At 40.6% G+C, this 16954-nt stretch overlaps 1 protein-coding gene across 5 annotated transcripts in view; it reads right to left on the bottom strand.

Moving 5' to 3' along the window:
* Positions 1 to 16954, bottom strand: part of RAD54L2 (RAD54 like 2) — an 89671-nt gene that overhangs the window by 45345 nt on the left and 27372 nt on the right. For all 5 annotated transcript variants that reach the window (XM_059939776.1, XM_059939777.1, XM_059939775.1 and 2 more), the window contains one exon: positions 3936 to 4131. In XM_059939776.1, coding sequence (XP_059795759.1) covers positions 3936 to 4077 — 142 coding nt within the window. In that variant the 5' untranslated portion in view covers positions 4078 to 4131. The remainder of the gene's footprint in view (positions 1 to 3935; positions 4132 to 16954) is intronic.

The following is a 16954-nucleotide window of genomic DNA, read 5'->3' as shown; positions in this document are numbered from 1 at the left end:
CAATTTTCTTTCCTAGATCATCCTCATTCCTTCCCCGCCTCTGCTGCCAAGTGCTTAGTTGTTCAGACCACTTCTCTTTAATTTCTCTTATTCCTGGAATAATCTTATCCTGTCCTGTGATTTAAGTACCATTCATATACAGATATATCCCACTTTTTTACCTCCAATGTAGAGTTCTCCTCTGAACTTCAATTTAATAGTCAACTGCCCTCTGGACATCTCAACTTGGAGGCATAAGACATGTCAAACTTAACATGTCTTCAAAACCGAACTCCTCTCTGTCCCCAATCTGTACCTCTCCCTTAATCTTCCTAAGCGTAGAAAATGGCATCTTCAAGTTGTTCAATAAAAACTTGGAATCCATCCTTACCTTCCCTCTTACTCTGACGCAATCTATATCTATTTCATTAACAAATTCTATTGGCTCCATCTTCAAAACATATCCAGAATCCAACTACTTCTACCACCTCCACCAAGTCACCATCCCTCCTGCCTGGAATTTTGCAGTATCCTCCTAATTGACCTGCCTGCTTTTGCCCTCAGCTCCTTCACAGCCTGTTCCTTACATATCAGCCAGTGTGATCTTTCCTCTGCTTAAACCCTCTAATGGCTCCCACCTCACAGAATAAGACCCCACACTGTCTGACCCCCATGGCCTCTCTTCTACCACCCTCAGCCTGGTACACTCTGCTTCAGCTACCCTGGCTCCTTGCTGTTTTCTCCATACACCAAGAAAGCTCCTGCCTTTGGATCTTTGCTCTTGCTATCCTATCTGCCTGGAATGCTCTTTCTCTAGACAACCACCAGGCTAGCTCCCTTATTTCCTCCATGGCTCAACTCAAAAGTCACCTAATCAAGTAAAGTCTTTCTTGACCATTCGACATAAAAAAGCATCATCCCACATTCATACCTTACCCAGTTCCCCTTTCTTCACAGCACTTAACACCTTCTGACATACTGTTTATGTACTTATTTATCATCTGTCTCAACCTACTAAAATGAAAATCCCATGAGGAGAGGCATTTTTATCCCCTGCTGTATTCCCAATGCCCATGCCCATGCCTAGCCAAAGAGGAGAAGCTCAATAAATATTACTGAATTACTGAATGCATTCCTTTCCCTTGTCACTCTCACATACTGTACTGTTCTCTTGGTGCCCCATGCTCTCTTTGAGACCTGCCATTCTTTTAGGCACTAATACTTACTGGGCTACACAGCTTTTTATGCAAATTTGACTCCTAATAGACTCTGTTAGGTACCTTTCTAACAAGACCTTGATTTCAAATAATGAATGTGACCAAGTCTACTCTGATAGTCTTGTAAATAAATGGTGGTCTATGGGCTGGAGAATAGTCACTTGGATTCATGGATAGATGAATAATCTGATTTGCTGAATGTTAATGGTTCATCTAAGGGGAGGTCTCTAGCAAAACATAAACAGGTTCTATTCTTAGCTCTGATTCCATTGCCCCCCATGACTTGGATAGCCAATAGAGATGACAGAATCTGTTATCCAAGCAAAATAAAAACACATGTCAATACAAAGGCTTATACATGAATATTCATAGTGGCTTTATTTGTATTAACAAAACAAAAGAAAAAAAGGAAACCCCCCCCACAAAAAAAGAAACCCAGGGAATGGATAAACAAACTGGGGTATACCTATACAATAGAATACTACTCAGCAATGAAGACGAATGAACAATTGATATATACATGTGGATGAATCTTTTTTTTTTTATAGATTTATTTATTTTTATTTATTTTTGGCTGCATCGGGTCTTCATTGCTGCTCGCAGGCTTTCTCTAGTTGTGGCGAGCAGGGGCTACTCTTCGTTGCAGTGCGCGTGCTTCTCATTGCGGTGGCTTTTCTTGTTGCGGAGCACGGACTCTAGGCGTGCGGGCTTCAGTAGTTGTGGCTCGCAGGCTCTAGAGCGCAGGCTCAGTAGTTGTGGCGCATGGGCTTAGTTGCTCCATGGCATGTGGGATCTTCCTGGACCAGGGCTCCAACCCGTGTCCCCTGCATTGGCAGGCGGATTCTTAACCACTGTGCCACCAGGGAAGTCCCACACATGGATGAATCTTAAAATAATTATGCTGAGTGAAAGAAGTCAGACTCCCAGAAAGAGAAAGAGAATGAATATACTATATGGCTCCATTTATACAAAAATTCTAGAACACATAAACTAATCAAGGGCAGAAAGCAGAACAGTGATTTCCTAGGGACAGTACCCCTACTGGAGAACCAGGAAAACAGCAGAGAAATCAGCACAGGTAATGAAGTAAAAAGATACCAGAGGAAAAGAAGTGGGCATCTGGCTTTTCCTTGCAAACTCCATAAGAATAAGGGTAGCAGACTTCCCTGGTGGCGTAGTGGTTAAGAATCCACCCGCGAATGCAGGGAACACAGGCTCAATCCCTGGTCTGGGAAGATCCCACATGCCGCGGAGCAACTAAGTCCGTGCACCACAACTACTGAGCCTGCGCTCTAGAGCCCGCGTGCCACAACTACTGAAGCCCGCGCTCCTAGAGTCCATGCTCCGCAACAAGAAAGCCACCGCAATGAGAAGCCCGCGCACCGCAACGCAGAGTAGCCCCCGCTCGCCACAACCAGAGAAAGCCCGTACGCAGCAACAAAGACCCAATGCAGACAAAAATAAATAAAATAAATAAATTTATTAAAAAAAAAGAACCATGAGAGGCAAGCAAGACAGTCTGATGATATACCCTCACATCACTATCTTCTGTTACTTCTACTCATTCTACTTTATAGACGGGAACTGCAGAACTAGCTGTGGGGAGACTCCAGCTGACCAAGCTGGCAGTGGATAGCAGAAGATGCTGTTGTGGGTGTGGGGGAGTGAAATGGTAATTTCCTGCCAGAGGTAAACTGGAAATGGGGCAAAGACCTCTAGACAGTTTAAATGACAGAAAATTGATCCCTGAACCATATGGCAGCTGTTAGGATGAATGAGAACTGAAGACAGCAACATCAGCAAACGAAGAGGATACATGCTCATTCTCCTGGAATCTGGAGAATGGCAGGAATGCATCTTCCTAGGCTCCTGAAGATCCAAGCAATGATGATCTAGTGCAGTGTTCAGGTATAAAACTGAATATTGGTGTGTTATAAAAAGACAAAAACTTTATTCCTAGGTCAACAGGAAGCTTACAAACAACCAAATCCTATGCCATGAAAGGTTAGAATTAATTGAGCTGTGTGGCTGGCCAGATGACCTAACATTAGACTAACGATGAAAAGGAAAAGTCCAATGCCACTTCAGCAAGTTGGGGACAAAGGAAGGGTGAGCCAAGCAAACCAAACAGGAGTCCAGAAGGGGTCCACCAGCTACAGAGGGGCAGTTCTCTCACAGTAGGAGCAATTTATAGTCACTTGAAGTAGCTGGGAGGCAGAGCAGCACCGCAGGAGATGCAATAAGCTTTCTGGAGTTGTGAACCCATCTAATAATCTCTCCCCAGATAACTTCCTCATCTTCACAGAAGCAGAATTGTGAATGTAACTTAGGAAACTCACAGACCACTCACAGTTATCCTCACACCTATCTGTGGCCACCTGATGGGTCCGTGACCACCAGACCACCACTTTGTCTCACCACAGGAACTCTGCCACTGACTCCCTCCATGACTTGAACAAGCATGCTCCAGTCTCAAATCTTTAGACCTAAGTCTGCACATCATCAAAGACAAGGTGAATGCTAAAGGTCCTTCCAGCACTAAAGTGAGGCTTATATAGAGGAACAACAATTTATTTCCTGGGGAAGAGCATATGAGTTCATTGTTGCTGTGTTCCAGTCTTTGCCTTCTCATGATGGATGATGAGCTAAGAAATCCAACTGCCAACACGAAGTTGTCTCAGCAAAAATTCTATTAGAATAAAGATAAGGCAACCTCTGTCACTCACTAGAGTCACTCACCATCCAGCAGGTCTTCCTCGTCATCCCTGCCATGCTCCTCCACTGCCACCTCCTCCTCCTCCTCCTCCTCCTCTTCCGCATCCTCCAGCTCCACGTCTGGGTCCAGGTCTGGATCGCTCCCTGAGGCGGATTCGTCTGACATGGCTCCCAGAGGTCCTCAGTGGACATTACCGTCTCATGGTCCACTGCAGGGATCCTAGGAGGAGCACAAGAGGCATCAGAATCACCAAAGGCTTCACTTAGGAGCATGAATTTTTCAAAGAGAAAATGTCAAGGATGAATTCCCTGGGAGCTTTTCTAAGCAGGTCAGCTAACCATACCCAAATCTCAACCCTCCCCACAAGGGCACTGGCCCTAAGACATATTTTGGTGACTCTCTGCCCAGCTCAAGCTTCTCTTAGCTGCTTGTTTGGTCCCTTTAAGATATTTTCTTGCCCAAACGCCCTATACACCTCAGAATTCCCATTTGTTCGTTCCTTCATGCATCAACTGTTTCCTGAGCACCAACTCTTTATATCTATATATATACATATACATGTATATATAATCACAGGCACTGTACTAGGCTTTGGGGACACAGTAGAAAGAAGAAAAAAGTATGTTAGAGGGTGCTAGTTGGCTCGTGTGGGCCAGAAGGAGCTGTTATTTTATATAGGGGCAACAGGGAAGTTCTCACTGAGCAGAGGCCAGAAGGAAGAGGGAGCCACACAGACATCTGGAGGGACTGAGTCCAGGCAGAGTGAGCAGCAAAGGCGGAGCCCTGGAGCGGGAGTAACTGGGAGTGCTCAGGGAATAAGGAGTGGGCCCTGCCTTGGAGCACTACAAGGAAGATGGTCCACTCTCCAATCACCTGAATAAAGCACTTACAGGCTACTGGCTATTTATCACACTGTCACTCCTCCCAAATACTTAGGTAGCCTCAGGCTCCCCGTGGCTCAGAATGCCCCTGTGCCCACATCTCTGTTCTCAGGCTCTGCCCTAACTCTTGGCCCATTTCCACCTCCATTTCTTCCAAGAAGCCTTTGTCAACTGCCCCAGTCTTCTGGGATCATATTCCCTCTTCTGAACTCCAGAACTCCAGTAGCCATGCTAACCATGCTGACCTTCACCGAAGGCTTCATGTGAGCTACCTGGCACAGTGTCTGCCTTCTTTGGTTTCTCACCTCCTGACCCAACAGTAAGGCCCTAATGGCAGGGATTTAGCTGGGAATTGCCTCTTTGTATCCTAAATCTAGAAGCATGTCCTATTCATTCATTCACATTCACTCTCTCTCTTGCCAACCAGCTCTATTACATTTACTATGTGTCAGGCACTATGCATGTCTATCTGTCTCTCTCTCCACTTTACTATTAGCAAGGTCATTTCTTCTTCAGTGGAAAGAAAAAACAAGATAAAGAAAGCTAGACGGATTGTTTTGTGATAAAGCAAGTAGAGCAAAATATTAACATGAAGATTCACCAATTCCTTCAATTTTTTGGTATACTTGGTTTTTTTTTAATAATAAAATGTGGGGGAGAGGGGCACAAGATAAATAATCTTTTATAAGACAAACTGTTGTAGACAACCACATCCAGAATCAGGTCATCCTAAAATTCCTCCCATCTCCCAAAATTAAAAAAAAGAAGGAAACACAAGTCTCTAATTATTCAACACAAATACTATTCCAGAACTGGAATCTCTTATCAAGGTCCAGACACAATTTGAAACAGAATTTCTATGTTCTCCCGAACAGAAACAGAAACAAAACAAAGCAAACTGGATCCTTTAGAATTTTGGAAAACTAGAATTTAAGTTTAAGACTGCTCAGTTAAAAACCACAGGAATAATGAGTGTGTGTGTCCTGATGGGTCATGTACTTAGCCTCTCAAGACAACTAAAGCAAAGAGCAGCTATGAAATGATTTAGTAATAAAATTCAAATTTTTGCATTAATAACACACTTCCAAAAACATTTACAAAGGGCATTAAGGTACAGGGAAGAAAAGTGATCCACAAATAAATATTAATATAACTAATGCTGGGTTTCCCTGGTGTCACAGTGGTTAAGACCGCCTGCCAATGCAGGGGACACGGGTTCGAGCTCTGGTCCGGGAAGATCCCACATGCCGCGGAGCAACTAAGCCCGTGCACCAAAACTACTGAGCCTGTGCTCTAGAGCCTGCGAGCCACAACTACTGAGCCCATGCGCCACACTACCGAAGCCCGCATGCCTAGAGCCTGTGCTCCGCAACAAGAGAAGCCACTGCAATGAGAAGCACGCGCACTGCAATGAAGAGTAGCCCCCGCTCGCCGCAACCAGAGAAGAAGCCCGCGCACAGCAACGAAGACCCAATGCAGCCAAAAATAAAATAAATAAAATAAGTAGTAAAAAAAAAAAAAAATATATATATATATATATATATATATATAACTAATGCTGAGCTACCATTCACTGACAAAGCAGATTACAAGTCTCTGAAGGAAACCTGTATCTTTAGTTCATTAGGTTTTAGAAAGGAAGTAGTAAACCAATTAAATATCAGCAGGTTTAGAAGTGAAATTTATTTCTAAATATTAGTATAATGATAATTCATCAGCAACTACTCTGTGTTTGGAAGTCAATGTTCATAATCAGCATAAACCCCGTTTCATTCTAGACTGCTTAATAAGTGTTTTTTTTTTTTTTTTTTTTTTAATGTCTGAAACATTTATATTAACATATTTCCATACATATTTCCATACAAGTACAAATATAAGATTTTTAGAAATTTCATGTAATGTCTGAAACATTTATATTAACATATTTCCATACATATTTCCATACAAATACAAATATGATTTTTAGAAATTTCATGTAATGTCTGAAACATTTATATTAACATATTTCCATACATATTTCCATACAAATACAAATATAAGATTTTTAGAAATTTCATGTAATGTCTGAAACATTTATATTAACATGTTTCCATACAAATAACCCAATGAAAGTTTAGTATTAGTTGTTTTGTTTGTTTTTTTATACTGCAGGTTCTTATTAGGCATCAGTTTTATACACATCAGTGTATACATGTCAATCCCAATCGCCCAATTCAGCACACCACCATCCCCACCCCACCGCAGTTTTCCCCCCTTGGTGTCCATATGTCCATTCTCTACATCTGTGTCTCAACTTCTGCCCTGCAAACTGGCTCATCTGTACCATTTTTCTAGGTTCCGCATACATGCATTAATATACGATATTTGTTTTTCTCTTTCTGACTTACTTCACTCTGTATGACAGTCTCTAGATCCATCCACGTCTCAACAAATGACTCAATTTCGTTCCTTTTTATGGCTGAGTAATATTCCATTGTATATATGTACCACATCTTCTTTATCCATTCGTCTGTTGATGGGCATTTAGGTTGCTTCCATGACCTGGCTATTGTAAATAGTGCTGCAATGAACATTCGGGTGCATGTGTCTTTTTGAATTACGGTTTTCTCTGGGTATATGCCCAGTAGTGGGATTGCTGGGTCATATGGTAATTCTATTTTTAGTTTTTTAAGGAACCTCCATATTGTTCTCCATAGTGGCTGTATCAATTTACATTCCCACCAACAGTGCAAGAGGGTTCCCTTTTCACCACACCCTCTCCAGCATTTGTTGTTTGTAGATTTTCTGATGATGCCCATTCTAACAGGAGTGAGGTGATACCTCATTGTAGTTTTGATTTGCATTTCTCTAATAATTAGTGATGTTGAGCATCTTTTCATGTGCTTCGTGGCCGTCTGTATGTCTTCTTTGGAGAAATGTCTATTTAGGTCTTCTGCCCATTTTTGGATTGGGGTGTTTGTTTCTTTGATATTGAGCTGAATGAGCTGTTTATATATTTTGGAGATTAATCCTTTGTCCGTTGATTCATTTGCAAATATTTTCTCCCATTCTGAGGGTTGTCTTTTCGTCTTGTTTATGGTTTCCTTTGCTGTGCAAAAGCTTTGAAGTTTCATTAGGTCCCACTTGTTTATTTTTGTTTTTATTTCCATTACTCTAGGAGGTGGATCAAAAAAGATCTTGCTGTGATTTATGTCAAAGAGTGTTCTTCCTATGTTTTCCTCTAAGAGTTTTATAGTGTCCAGTCTTATATTTAGGTCTCTAATCCATTTTGAGTTTATTTTTGTGTATGGTGTTAGGGAGTATTCTAATTTCATTCTTTTACATGTAGCTGTCCAGTTTTCCCAGCACCACTTATTGAAGAGACTGTCTTTTCTCCATTGTATATCTTTGCCTCCTTTGTCATAGATTAGTTGACCATAGGTGCGTGGGTTAATCTCTGGGCTTTCTATCTTGTTCCATTGATCTATGTTTCTGTTTTTGTGCCAGTACCATATTGTCTTGATTACTGTAGCTTTGTAGTATAGTCTGAAGTCAGGGAGTCTGATTCCTCCAGCTCCATTTTTTTGCCTCAAGACTGCTTTGCCTATTCGGGGTCTTTTGTGTCTCCATACAAATTTTAAGATGATTTGTTCTAGCTCCGTAAAAAATGCCCTTAATAAGTGTTTTGCTTACAGTGTGCCTGGCTGATTATGGAGTGGCTTTTAGAGAACAATTTTTAATTAGCAAGTACCTTTAGGTAATCTGAATTCCTGTCATTTTAGAGAAGAAATTGTGTGGTGATGGAAGAATGACAATCACTGAGAGGTCAGCAATAACAATGAAAAGCCTGTAAACCCCCAGTTAACAAACATCTTCAAAACAACCTCAGCCCCAAGCTCCTGACAGACAGAAGCAAACATCAATTAAACATTCAACAACCACACATATTAGACTATGAAAGACATTGATCCAGCCCCCTTCTCAAAACATTTTAAAAACAGAGGAAACTTTAAAATAGTACCCAGGCCATCAGATGCCCATGACAGAGAAGAAACTGGAAAGTAATGGATTTCTTAAGTCCCATCAAATTTGGTTTTTCTCTTTCCTTCCCTTCCAAGAGCCACTAAACTTCTTTACATAGAGGACACAATGAATTCTTTTCTCAGCTCTTTAGAACCATACCAACTACTTAAGGGGCAGGTTTTGCTGTTACTGATCACCTTCAAAAAAGCAACAAAGGGAAAATGGCAGAGGAAAAGCTGATCTTCAGGGGGCAGCAGCACAGTCAATTGCACTTTGTCTCTAAGGGGCTCCACCCACCCACACAGACACTTCCATGTGGGCAAAGCCTTTCAGAACACAGGGAAGGCAGCCCTGATTCAAAAAATTAGCTCTTAGTAGAACTGTTAGACAGACATGAGAAAAAAGTTGATGAGGAAAAAAATGCATCTCCCCATTTGCTCCTCATCCCATGTGAAACACTGCTTCAATCTCCAGTGAAGAGAAGCTCTGCCTCTAAGACACAGAGACACTAGGAGAGTGATCATGGGTGTGTTGCACCTTGATAAGGATCTGTATATTCCTACAAAGCAAATTCTGGGACTCAAATTCTATTTTAATGAAATGGGAGACCTAGCTATTTAAAGGAACTCCAAACAGAACCACTCTGAAAGGAAAATATTCAACCCCTAAGTAATATGTTAATTTCTACAGTTTAATACATTGGGATTGCTAAAAGGAGGCTATAATTACGAAGAAACACACAGCCAATCCCAGTCGAGCCTCTCAAAGCAATCTTGAGAGCGAAGGAAAAGGGTCTTCTGCCCTGCTAAATTAAAAGACGACACCTGTCTGTAAAGTGTTGCCTGGCCAAGAATCAGCAGAATTAATCATGTGGGCACAGCCCTTAGACACACCCCTGGCAGGGAGACACACAGGAGGAAATAAACACACAAAGACACACACACACACCAGAGGGCAGACAGCAGAAGCAAGAAGAACTACAATCCTGAAGCCTGTGGAACAAAAACCACATCCACAGAAAGCTAGACAAGATGAAAAGGCAGAGGGCTATATACCAGATGAAGGAACAAGATAAAACCTCAGAAAAACAACCAAATGAAGTGGAGATAGGCAACCTTCCAGAAAAAGAATTCAGAATAATGATAGTGAAGATGATCCAGGACCTCGGAAAAAGAATGGAGGCAAAAAGATCGAGAAGATGCAAGAAATGTTTAACAAAGACCTAGAAGAATTAAAGAACAAACAAACAGAAATGAACAATACAATAACTGAAATGAAAACTACACTAGAAGGAATCAATAGCAGAATAACTGAGGCAGAAGAACGGATAAGTGACCTGGAAGACAGAATGGTGGAATTCACTGCTGTGGAACAGACTAAAGAAAAAAGAATGAAAAGAAATGAAGACAGCCTAAGAGACCTCTGGGACAACATTAAACGCAACAACATTCGCATTATAGGGGTCCCAGAAGGAGAAGAGAGAGGGAAAGGACCAGAGAAAATATCTGAAGAGATTAGAGTCAAAAACTTCCCTTACATGGGAAAGGAAATAGCCACCCAAGTCCAGGAAGCGCAGAGAGTCCCATACAGGATAAACCCAAGGAGAAACACGCTGAGACACATAGTAATCAAACTGGCAAAAATTAAAGACAAAGAAAAATTATTGAAAGCAGCAAGGGAAAAAAGAAAGATAACATACAAGGCAACTCCCATAAGGTTAACAGCTGACTTCTCAGCAGCAACTCTACAAGCCAGAAGAGAGTGGCATGATATACTTAAAGTGATGAAAGGGAACAACCTACAACCAAGATTACTCTACCCGGCAAGGATCTCATTCAGATTCGATGGAGAAATCAAAAGCTTTACAGACGAGCAAAAGCTAAGAGAATTCAGCACCACCAAACCAGCTCTACAACAAATGCTAAAGGAACTTCTCTAAGTGGGAAACACAAGAGAAAAAAAGAACCTACAAAAACAAACTCAAAACAATTAAGAAAATGGTCATAGGAACATACATATTGAAAATTACCTTAAACGTGAATGGATTAAATGCTCCAACCAAAAGACACAGGCTTGCTGAATGGATACAAAAAAACAAGACCCATATATATGCTGTCTACAAGAGACCCACTTCAGACCTAGGGACACATACAGACTGAAAGTGAGGGGATGGAAAGAGATATTCCATGCAAATGGAAATCAAAAGAAAGCTGGAGTAGCTATACTCATATCAGATAAAATAGACTTTAAAATAAAGAATGTTACAAGAGACAAGGAAAGACACTACATAATGATCAAGGGATCAATCCAAGAAGAAGGTATAACAATTATAAATATATATGCACCCAACATAGGATCACCTCAATACATAAGGCAACTGCTAACAGCTATAAAAGAGAAAATCGACAGTAACACAATAATAGTGAGGGACTTTAACACCTCACTTACACCAATGGACAGATCATCCAAAATGACAATAAATAAGGAAACACAAGCTTTAAATGACACAATAGACCAGATAGATTTAATTGATATTTATAGGACATTCCATTCAAAAACAGCAGATTACACTTTCTTCTCAAGTGCGCACAGAACATTCTCCAGGATAGATCACATCTTGGGTCACAAATCAAGCCTCAGTAAATTTAAGAAAATTGAAATCATATCAAGCATCTTTTCTGACCACAATGCTATGAGATTAGAAATGAATTACAGGGAAAAAAACGTAAAAAACACAAACACATGGAGGCTAAACAATACGTTACTAAATAACCAAGAGATCACTGAAGAAATCAAAGAGGAAATCAAAAAATACCTAGAGACAAATGACAATGAAAACACGACAATCCAAAACCTATGGGATGCAGCAAAAGCAGTTCTAAGAGGGAAGTTTATAGCTATACAAGCCTACCTCAAGAAACAAGAAAAATCTCAAATAAACAATCTAACCTTACAACAGACTCCCTGACTTCAGACTATATTACAAAGCTACAGTAATCAAGACAATATGGTACTGGCACAAAAACAGAAACATAGACCAATGGAACAAGACAGAAAGCCCAGAGATTAACCCATGCACCTATGGTCAACTAATCTATGACAAAGGAGGCAAAGATATACAATGGAGAAAAGACTGTCTCTTCAATAAGTGGTGCTGGGAAAACTGGACAGCTACATGTAAAAGAATGAAATTAGAACACTCCCTAACACCATACACAAAAATAAACTCAAAATGGATTCGAGACTGAAATGTAAGACCGGACACTATAAAACTCTTAGAGGAAAACATAGGAAGAACACTCTTTGACATAAATCACAGCAAGATCTTTTTTGATCCACCTCCTAGAGTAATGGAAATAAAAAGAAAAATAAACAAATGGTACCTAATGAAACTTCAAAGCTTTTGCACAGCAAAGGAAACCATAAACAAGACGAAAAGACAACCCTCAGAATGGGAGAAAATATTTGCAAACGAATCAACAGACAAAGGATTAATCTCCAAAATATATAAACAGCTCATGCAGCTCAATATTAAAGAAACAAACAACCCAATCCAAAAATGGGCAGAAGACCTAAATAGACATTTCTCCAAAGAAGACATACAGATGGCCAAGAAACACATGAAAAGCTGCTCACCATCACTAATTATTAGAGAAATGCAAATCAAAACTACAGTGAGGTATCACCTCACACCAGTTAGAATGGGCATCATCAGAAAATCTACAAACAACAAATGCTGGAGAGGGTGTGGAGAAAAGGGAACCCTCTTGCACTGTTGGTGGGAATGTAAATTGATACAGCCACTATGGAGAACAGTATGGAGGTTCCTTAAAAAACTAAAAATAGAATTACCATATGATCCAGCAATCCCACTACTGGGCATATACTCAGAGAAAACCATAATTCAAAAGGACACATGCACCCCAATGTTCATTGCAGCACTATTTACAATAGCCAGGTCATGGAAGCAACCGAAATGCCCATTGACAGACGAATGGATAAAGAAGATGTGGTACATATATACAATGGAATATTACTCAGCCATAAAAAGGAACGAAATTGAGTCATTTGTTGAGACGTGGATGGATCTAGAGACTGTCATACAGAGTGAAGTAAGTCAGAAAGAGAAAAACAAATAACGTATATTAACACATATATGTGGAACCTAGAAAAAATGGTACAGATGAACCAGTTTGCAGGGCAGAAATTGAGACACAGATGTAGAGAACAAACGTATGGACACCAAGGGGGGAAAACCACGGTGGGGTGGGGATGGTGGTGTGCTGAATTGGGCGATTGGGATTGATATGTATAAAATTGATGACTAATAAGAACCTGCAGTATAAAAAAACAAACAAACAAACAAATAAAACATCTAATACTAAAAACTTAACCCCCCCCCCCACACACACAAAGCCTTTGTTCACAAAGCAGACCATGCCTGGAGAGTCCACACTGAAAAATGCAATCACACACTGCTTCACCACTGCAGGGCAGCCCGTGAAATTTCAGAGATGTCTTTGTGTTCCTCAGCAGTAGCCTGATCCTGCCTTTGATAAAAATAATCCATTCCAAACTGCCATGTCCTCATTAATTTTGGTGACCTTGAGTAATACTAAATTTCCTCAAATGATCTCAAAGCAATTCAACAGCAAGTGCCACTCACACCTTTTTTCCATTGAGAATATAAACAAAATCATGCATTTACGCTAATTTACAAGGGGAGGAAAGTTTTCAGAGCATGAAAACATTCAGCCCAAAACTTTAAGCAACATCCCTTCAAAGAAACCCATTAGTCAAATAATTTAAGTAATTCAAAGGGGAAAAAGAGTTCAGTTCATATATATTAGTACTCCCTGGGTATCTATAAGATTCTTCCAATCTGCTGTGAGAGATCGACTGTGGAGCTCTAAAGTTATTTCAAAACACCTTTCTTGTGCAAGATAAAGACCTGATGTGTACTTCAAACTTCCACGTAGCCCAAATGCCTTTTGATTATCTTTCAGTTACTTAAAAACACATTTAATACACACAAGCAGCCACAGAGCTAAACTGACAAGAGATCAAAATATTTTATTCAGAAATCTAAAGAGACTTTTGGCAATTAGGAACTTAAGACAAAATAAGGAAGGAAAGGTGAACAAACATTCAAGACTCCAAGAAGCAGGGCCACAGGAGACAACTCTCCCAAAAGGCAATGCAGTGAGGCCAGCACCAAGCACAGCAGAGGCACTGAAGCCACGTTTAAAGAATCAGTCAAGAAACCTAAATTATAGTCACAGCTCAATGGGAAATTAGCTGCATTACCTTGGGCATATCAGTTCTCCCACAACTTCCATTACCCCTCTTATTCCAGCCTAGAAGAAAGATGGGCCTGAGTTCATCTTTAAGACCCCTTCCAGATTCTATGACAGCAGTTTTTAAAGGGTGGTTCCCTCAGGTGGTCCTGAGGGTCCTAAAGACCCTTTCAAGGGAGCCAGAAAGTCAAAATCATGCATGGGTTAAAGAGCCATTCAAAGTGCAAGATAGACCAATGGATTTTAATGTAACAGAATACAAAAAGTTCCTTGATATGGTTTCAAAGTCTCTGTAACAATTAACCTTGAAGAAACTACCATTTTTCAGCGTTTCGGTATACTAGTAAAGAATACCCACAGTGGGGCTTCCCTGGTGGCGCAGTGGTTGAGAATTCGCCTGCCAATGCAGGGGCCACGGGTTCGAGCCCTGGTCCGCGAAGATCCCACATGCTGCGGAGCAACTAAGCCCATGCGCCACAACTACTGAGCCTGCACTCTAGAGCGTGTGAGCCACAACTACTGAGCCCACATCCCTAGAGCCAATGCTCTGCAACAAGAGAAGCCACCGCAATGAGAAGCCCGTGCACCGCAACGAAGAGTAGCCCCCGCTCACTGCAACTAGAGAAAGCCCGCGTGCAGCAATGAAGACCCAAAAGCAGCCAAAAATAAAAAATAAATAAAACAAAGAATACCCACAGTTATCTGAAAAGGATGTTAAAACACTCCTCCCTTCTCCAACTACATTCTTCATGTACTCCAACAATACAATAAGTCAACAACAAAACAGTAAGTCACAACAAGCTAAATGAAGAACCAGATCTGAGAATCCAGCTGTCTCTACTCAGACATTTTCAAATTTTCGAATGTGTAAAACAATTCTACCCTTCTAATTTTTTTGTTTTGGAAAGTATAGTTATTTTTCATTTAAAAGGTTATTTATGTTAACATAATTATTTTATTATTTTAAAATGAATTAATATTTTTTTATTTCTCAGTTTTAATTTCTATTACAGCATATATTGACCAATATAACCAATATAAACAAAAGTTCTTTGGGGTCTTCAATAATTTTTAAGAGTAAGTTTGAGAACTTGCTCTCCTAAGACAACAAAACTCTAAGATCTATGGTCTTTTCCCCAAAATTTTCAGGTATCACAAAGAAAGAAAAATTGGCGTTTTTTTTTTTTTTTTAATGTAACGAGCAGAGGACCACATTACATGAACATCATAAAATACTCCATACCATATTCAAATAAAAAAACACAAAATCAATCTGATATATAAATGATACACACAGGTTATTTTATAAATGTAATTAACCATCAAGGGCAAATTTTCTCAATAACTGAAGTTAATACTACATTTGCAAAGTCAAATTTTCACTTTTACCACTGAATCTCTGCTATCCACATCCTCTTTAAAATAGCCAAGGGCTGAGGTTCCTTGTGTACACTGCCCGCCTCGTAAAGCTTCCCTGGCTTATGCCCTTCATCCAAGAGGTCTCTGAGAAGCACATCCCTGCAGAGCCAGTCCCAGGAGTTTTGAATAAGTAGGAGTAAAGCCCTAGGCCACTGCTGAGGGGAGCAAATGAAAGATTCATTTCATTCTCTATGGAGGCAGCTGAAAAAAAAGAAGAGGGAGGGGTGAGAAGAGGGAAGGAGAGGGAGGGAGGGGGGGAGGGAGAGAATAAACAATTGATTTGGGAAGACAGGAGCTAAAGCAGGGATGACAGCTTTGGCTATGAGAAGCCTGTGTGACATAGCCACTGCTCCCCAGAGAAATCTGGGCTCTGAAAAAATCTCTCTCTCTCTCACACACACACATACACCACATATGTTAAAACATCAGATCTGTGTAATATGAGGGTGGTTAAAAAAAAAAAAAAGTAAGATCCCTGGATCTCTAAATACAGGAGATGAGGCAAGAGTAAAAGCAATTCTGGCTAAATATGTTACCATTCAACTTGTGAGTCCTGTATCTCTTTCCACACAGCTCTAACTTCTTAAAACAGGGATTTCAGAGATAAGGGCCAACTTGGCAGGGGCATGGATGGCCCACTTTCCCTAGGCTTCCTGGAGCCTAAGCCAGCCCAGAGTCCAGATCAGCCTAAAAGCAGGTCAGGTTTATCTACTACGTGGTGAGACTGAAGAGGCTTCGAGAGAGGCCAAATCATGCTTGGTGTCCCATCTGACTCCCCCACCACAACCATCTCCACTTCCCTGACCAGTCTCTTCCCCTAGCCCTCTGAGACCCCTCCCTCTCCTAAGAGTTCTATCATAAAGCCACGGAGTTCAGTCTGGGTGCTTCAAACCCAGACAACTACCAGCTGTGCACAGAGAGGATGGTTTACCCTTCACAGCCCTGCAAACATTCAGCATGAACTTTGGTAAAGACTTCTCTGTATCTAGTCAACCTACCCACGAGACACAATCCTAAAAAGCTCTATGCAAGTAGCATCTCATCAAATCAGAGCTTTTAAAAATAAGACTATAGCAGGGACCCTGACATGAATCAATCCTTCTATACTATAACTAGCCACTAACTTTCTGAATTGATGCTGATCACTTTAGATTTTCAGTTATTATTTCTTTTAAAATAATTATACCTACATCACATAGAGGCTGTATACTGCGGTTTTTTCCTAAATTGGTATCTACTATAAATAAAAGTTCTAATGGATGACTACTATTTTGCAATATATATTCACATAATTGTATTTCTATGGCTACTCAAGTTTCTCACTTTGGCTTTGTCAGTGACATGGGCACTCTGTGCACTTAGCTCCTTAACGACATAGGTAAACTCTTCTGGCTCCACTTCTCACGGTTCTAAAATGAATGGTAATGCTAGTCAGCTGTAGAC

Source organism: Balaenoptera ricei, chromosome 11 (assembly GCF_028023285.1).
Source record: "Balaenoptera ricei isolate mBalRic1 chromosome 11, mBalRic1.hap2, whole genome shotgun sequence".
In the NCBI taxonomy this organism is placed as follows: domain Eukaryota; kingdom Metazoa; phylum Chordata; class Mammalia; order Artiodactyla; family Balaenopteridae; genus Balaenoptera; species Balaenoptera ricei.
Note: the sequence above shows the minus strand (reverse complement) of the source record. Positions and strands in the feature narration are given on the sequence as shown.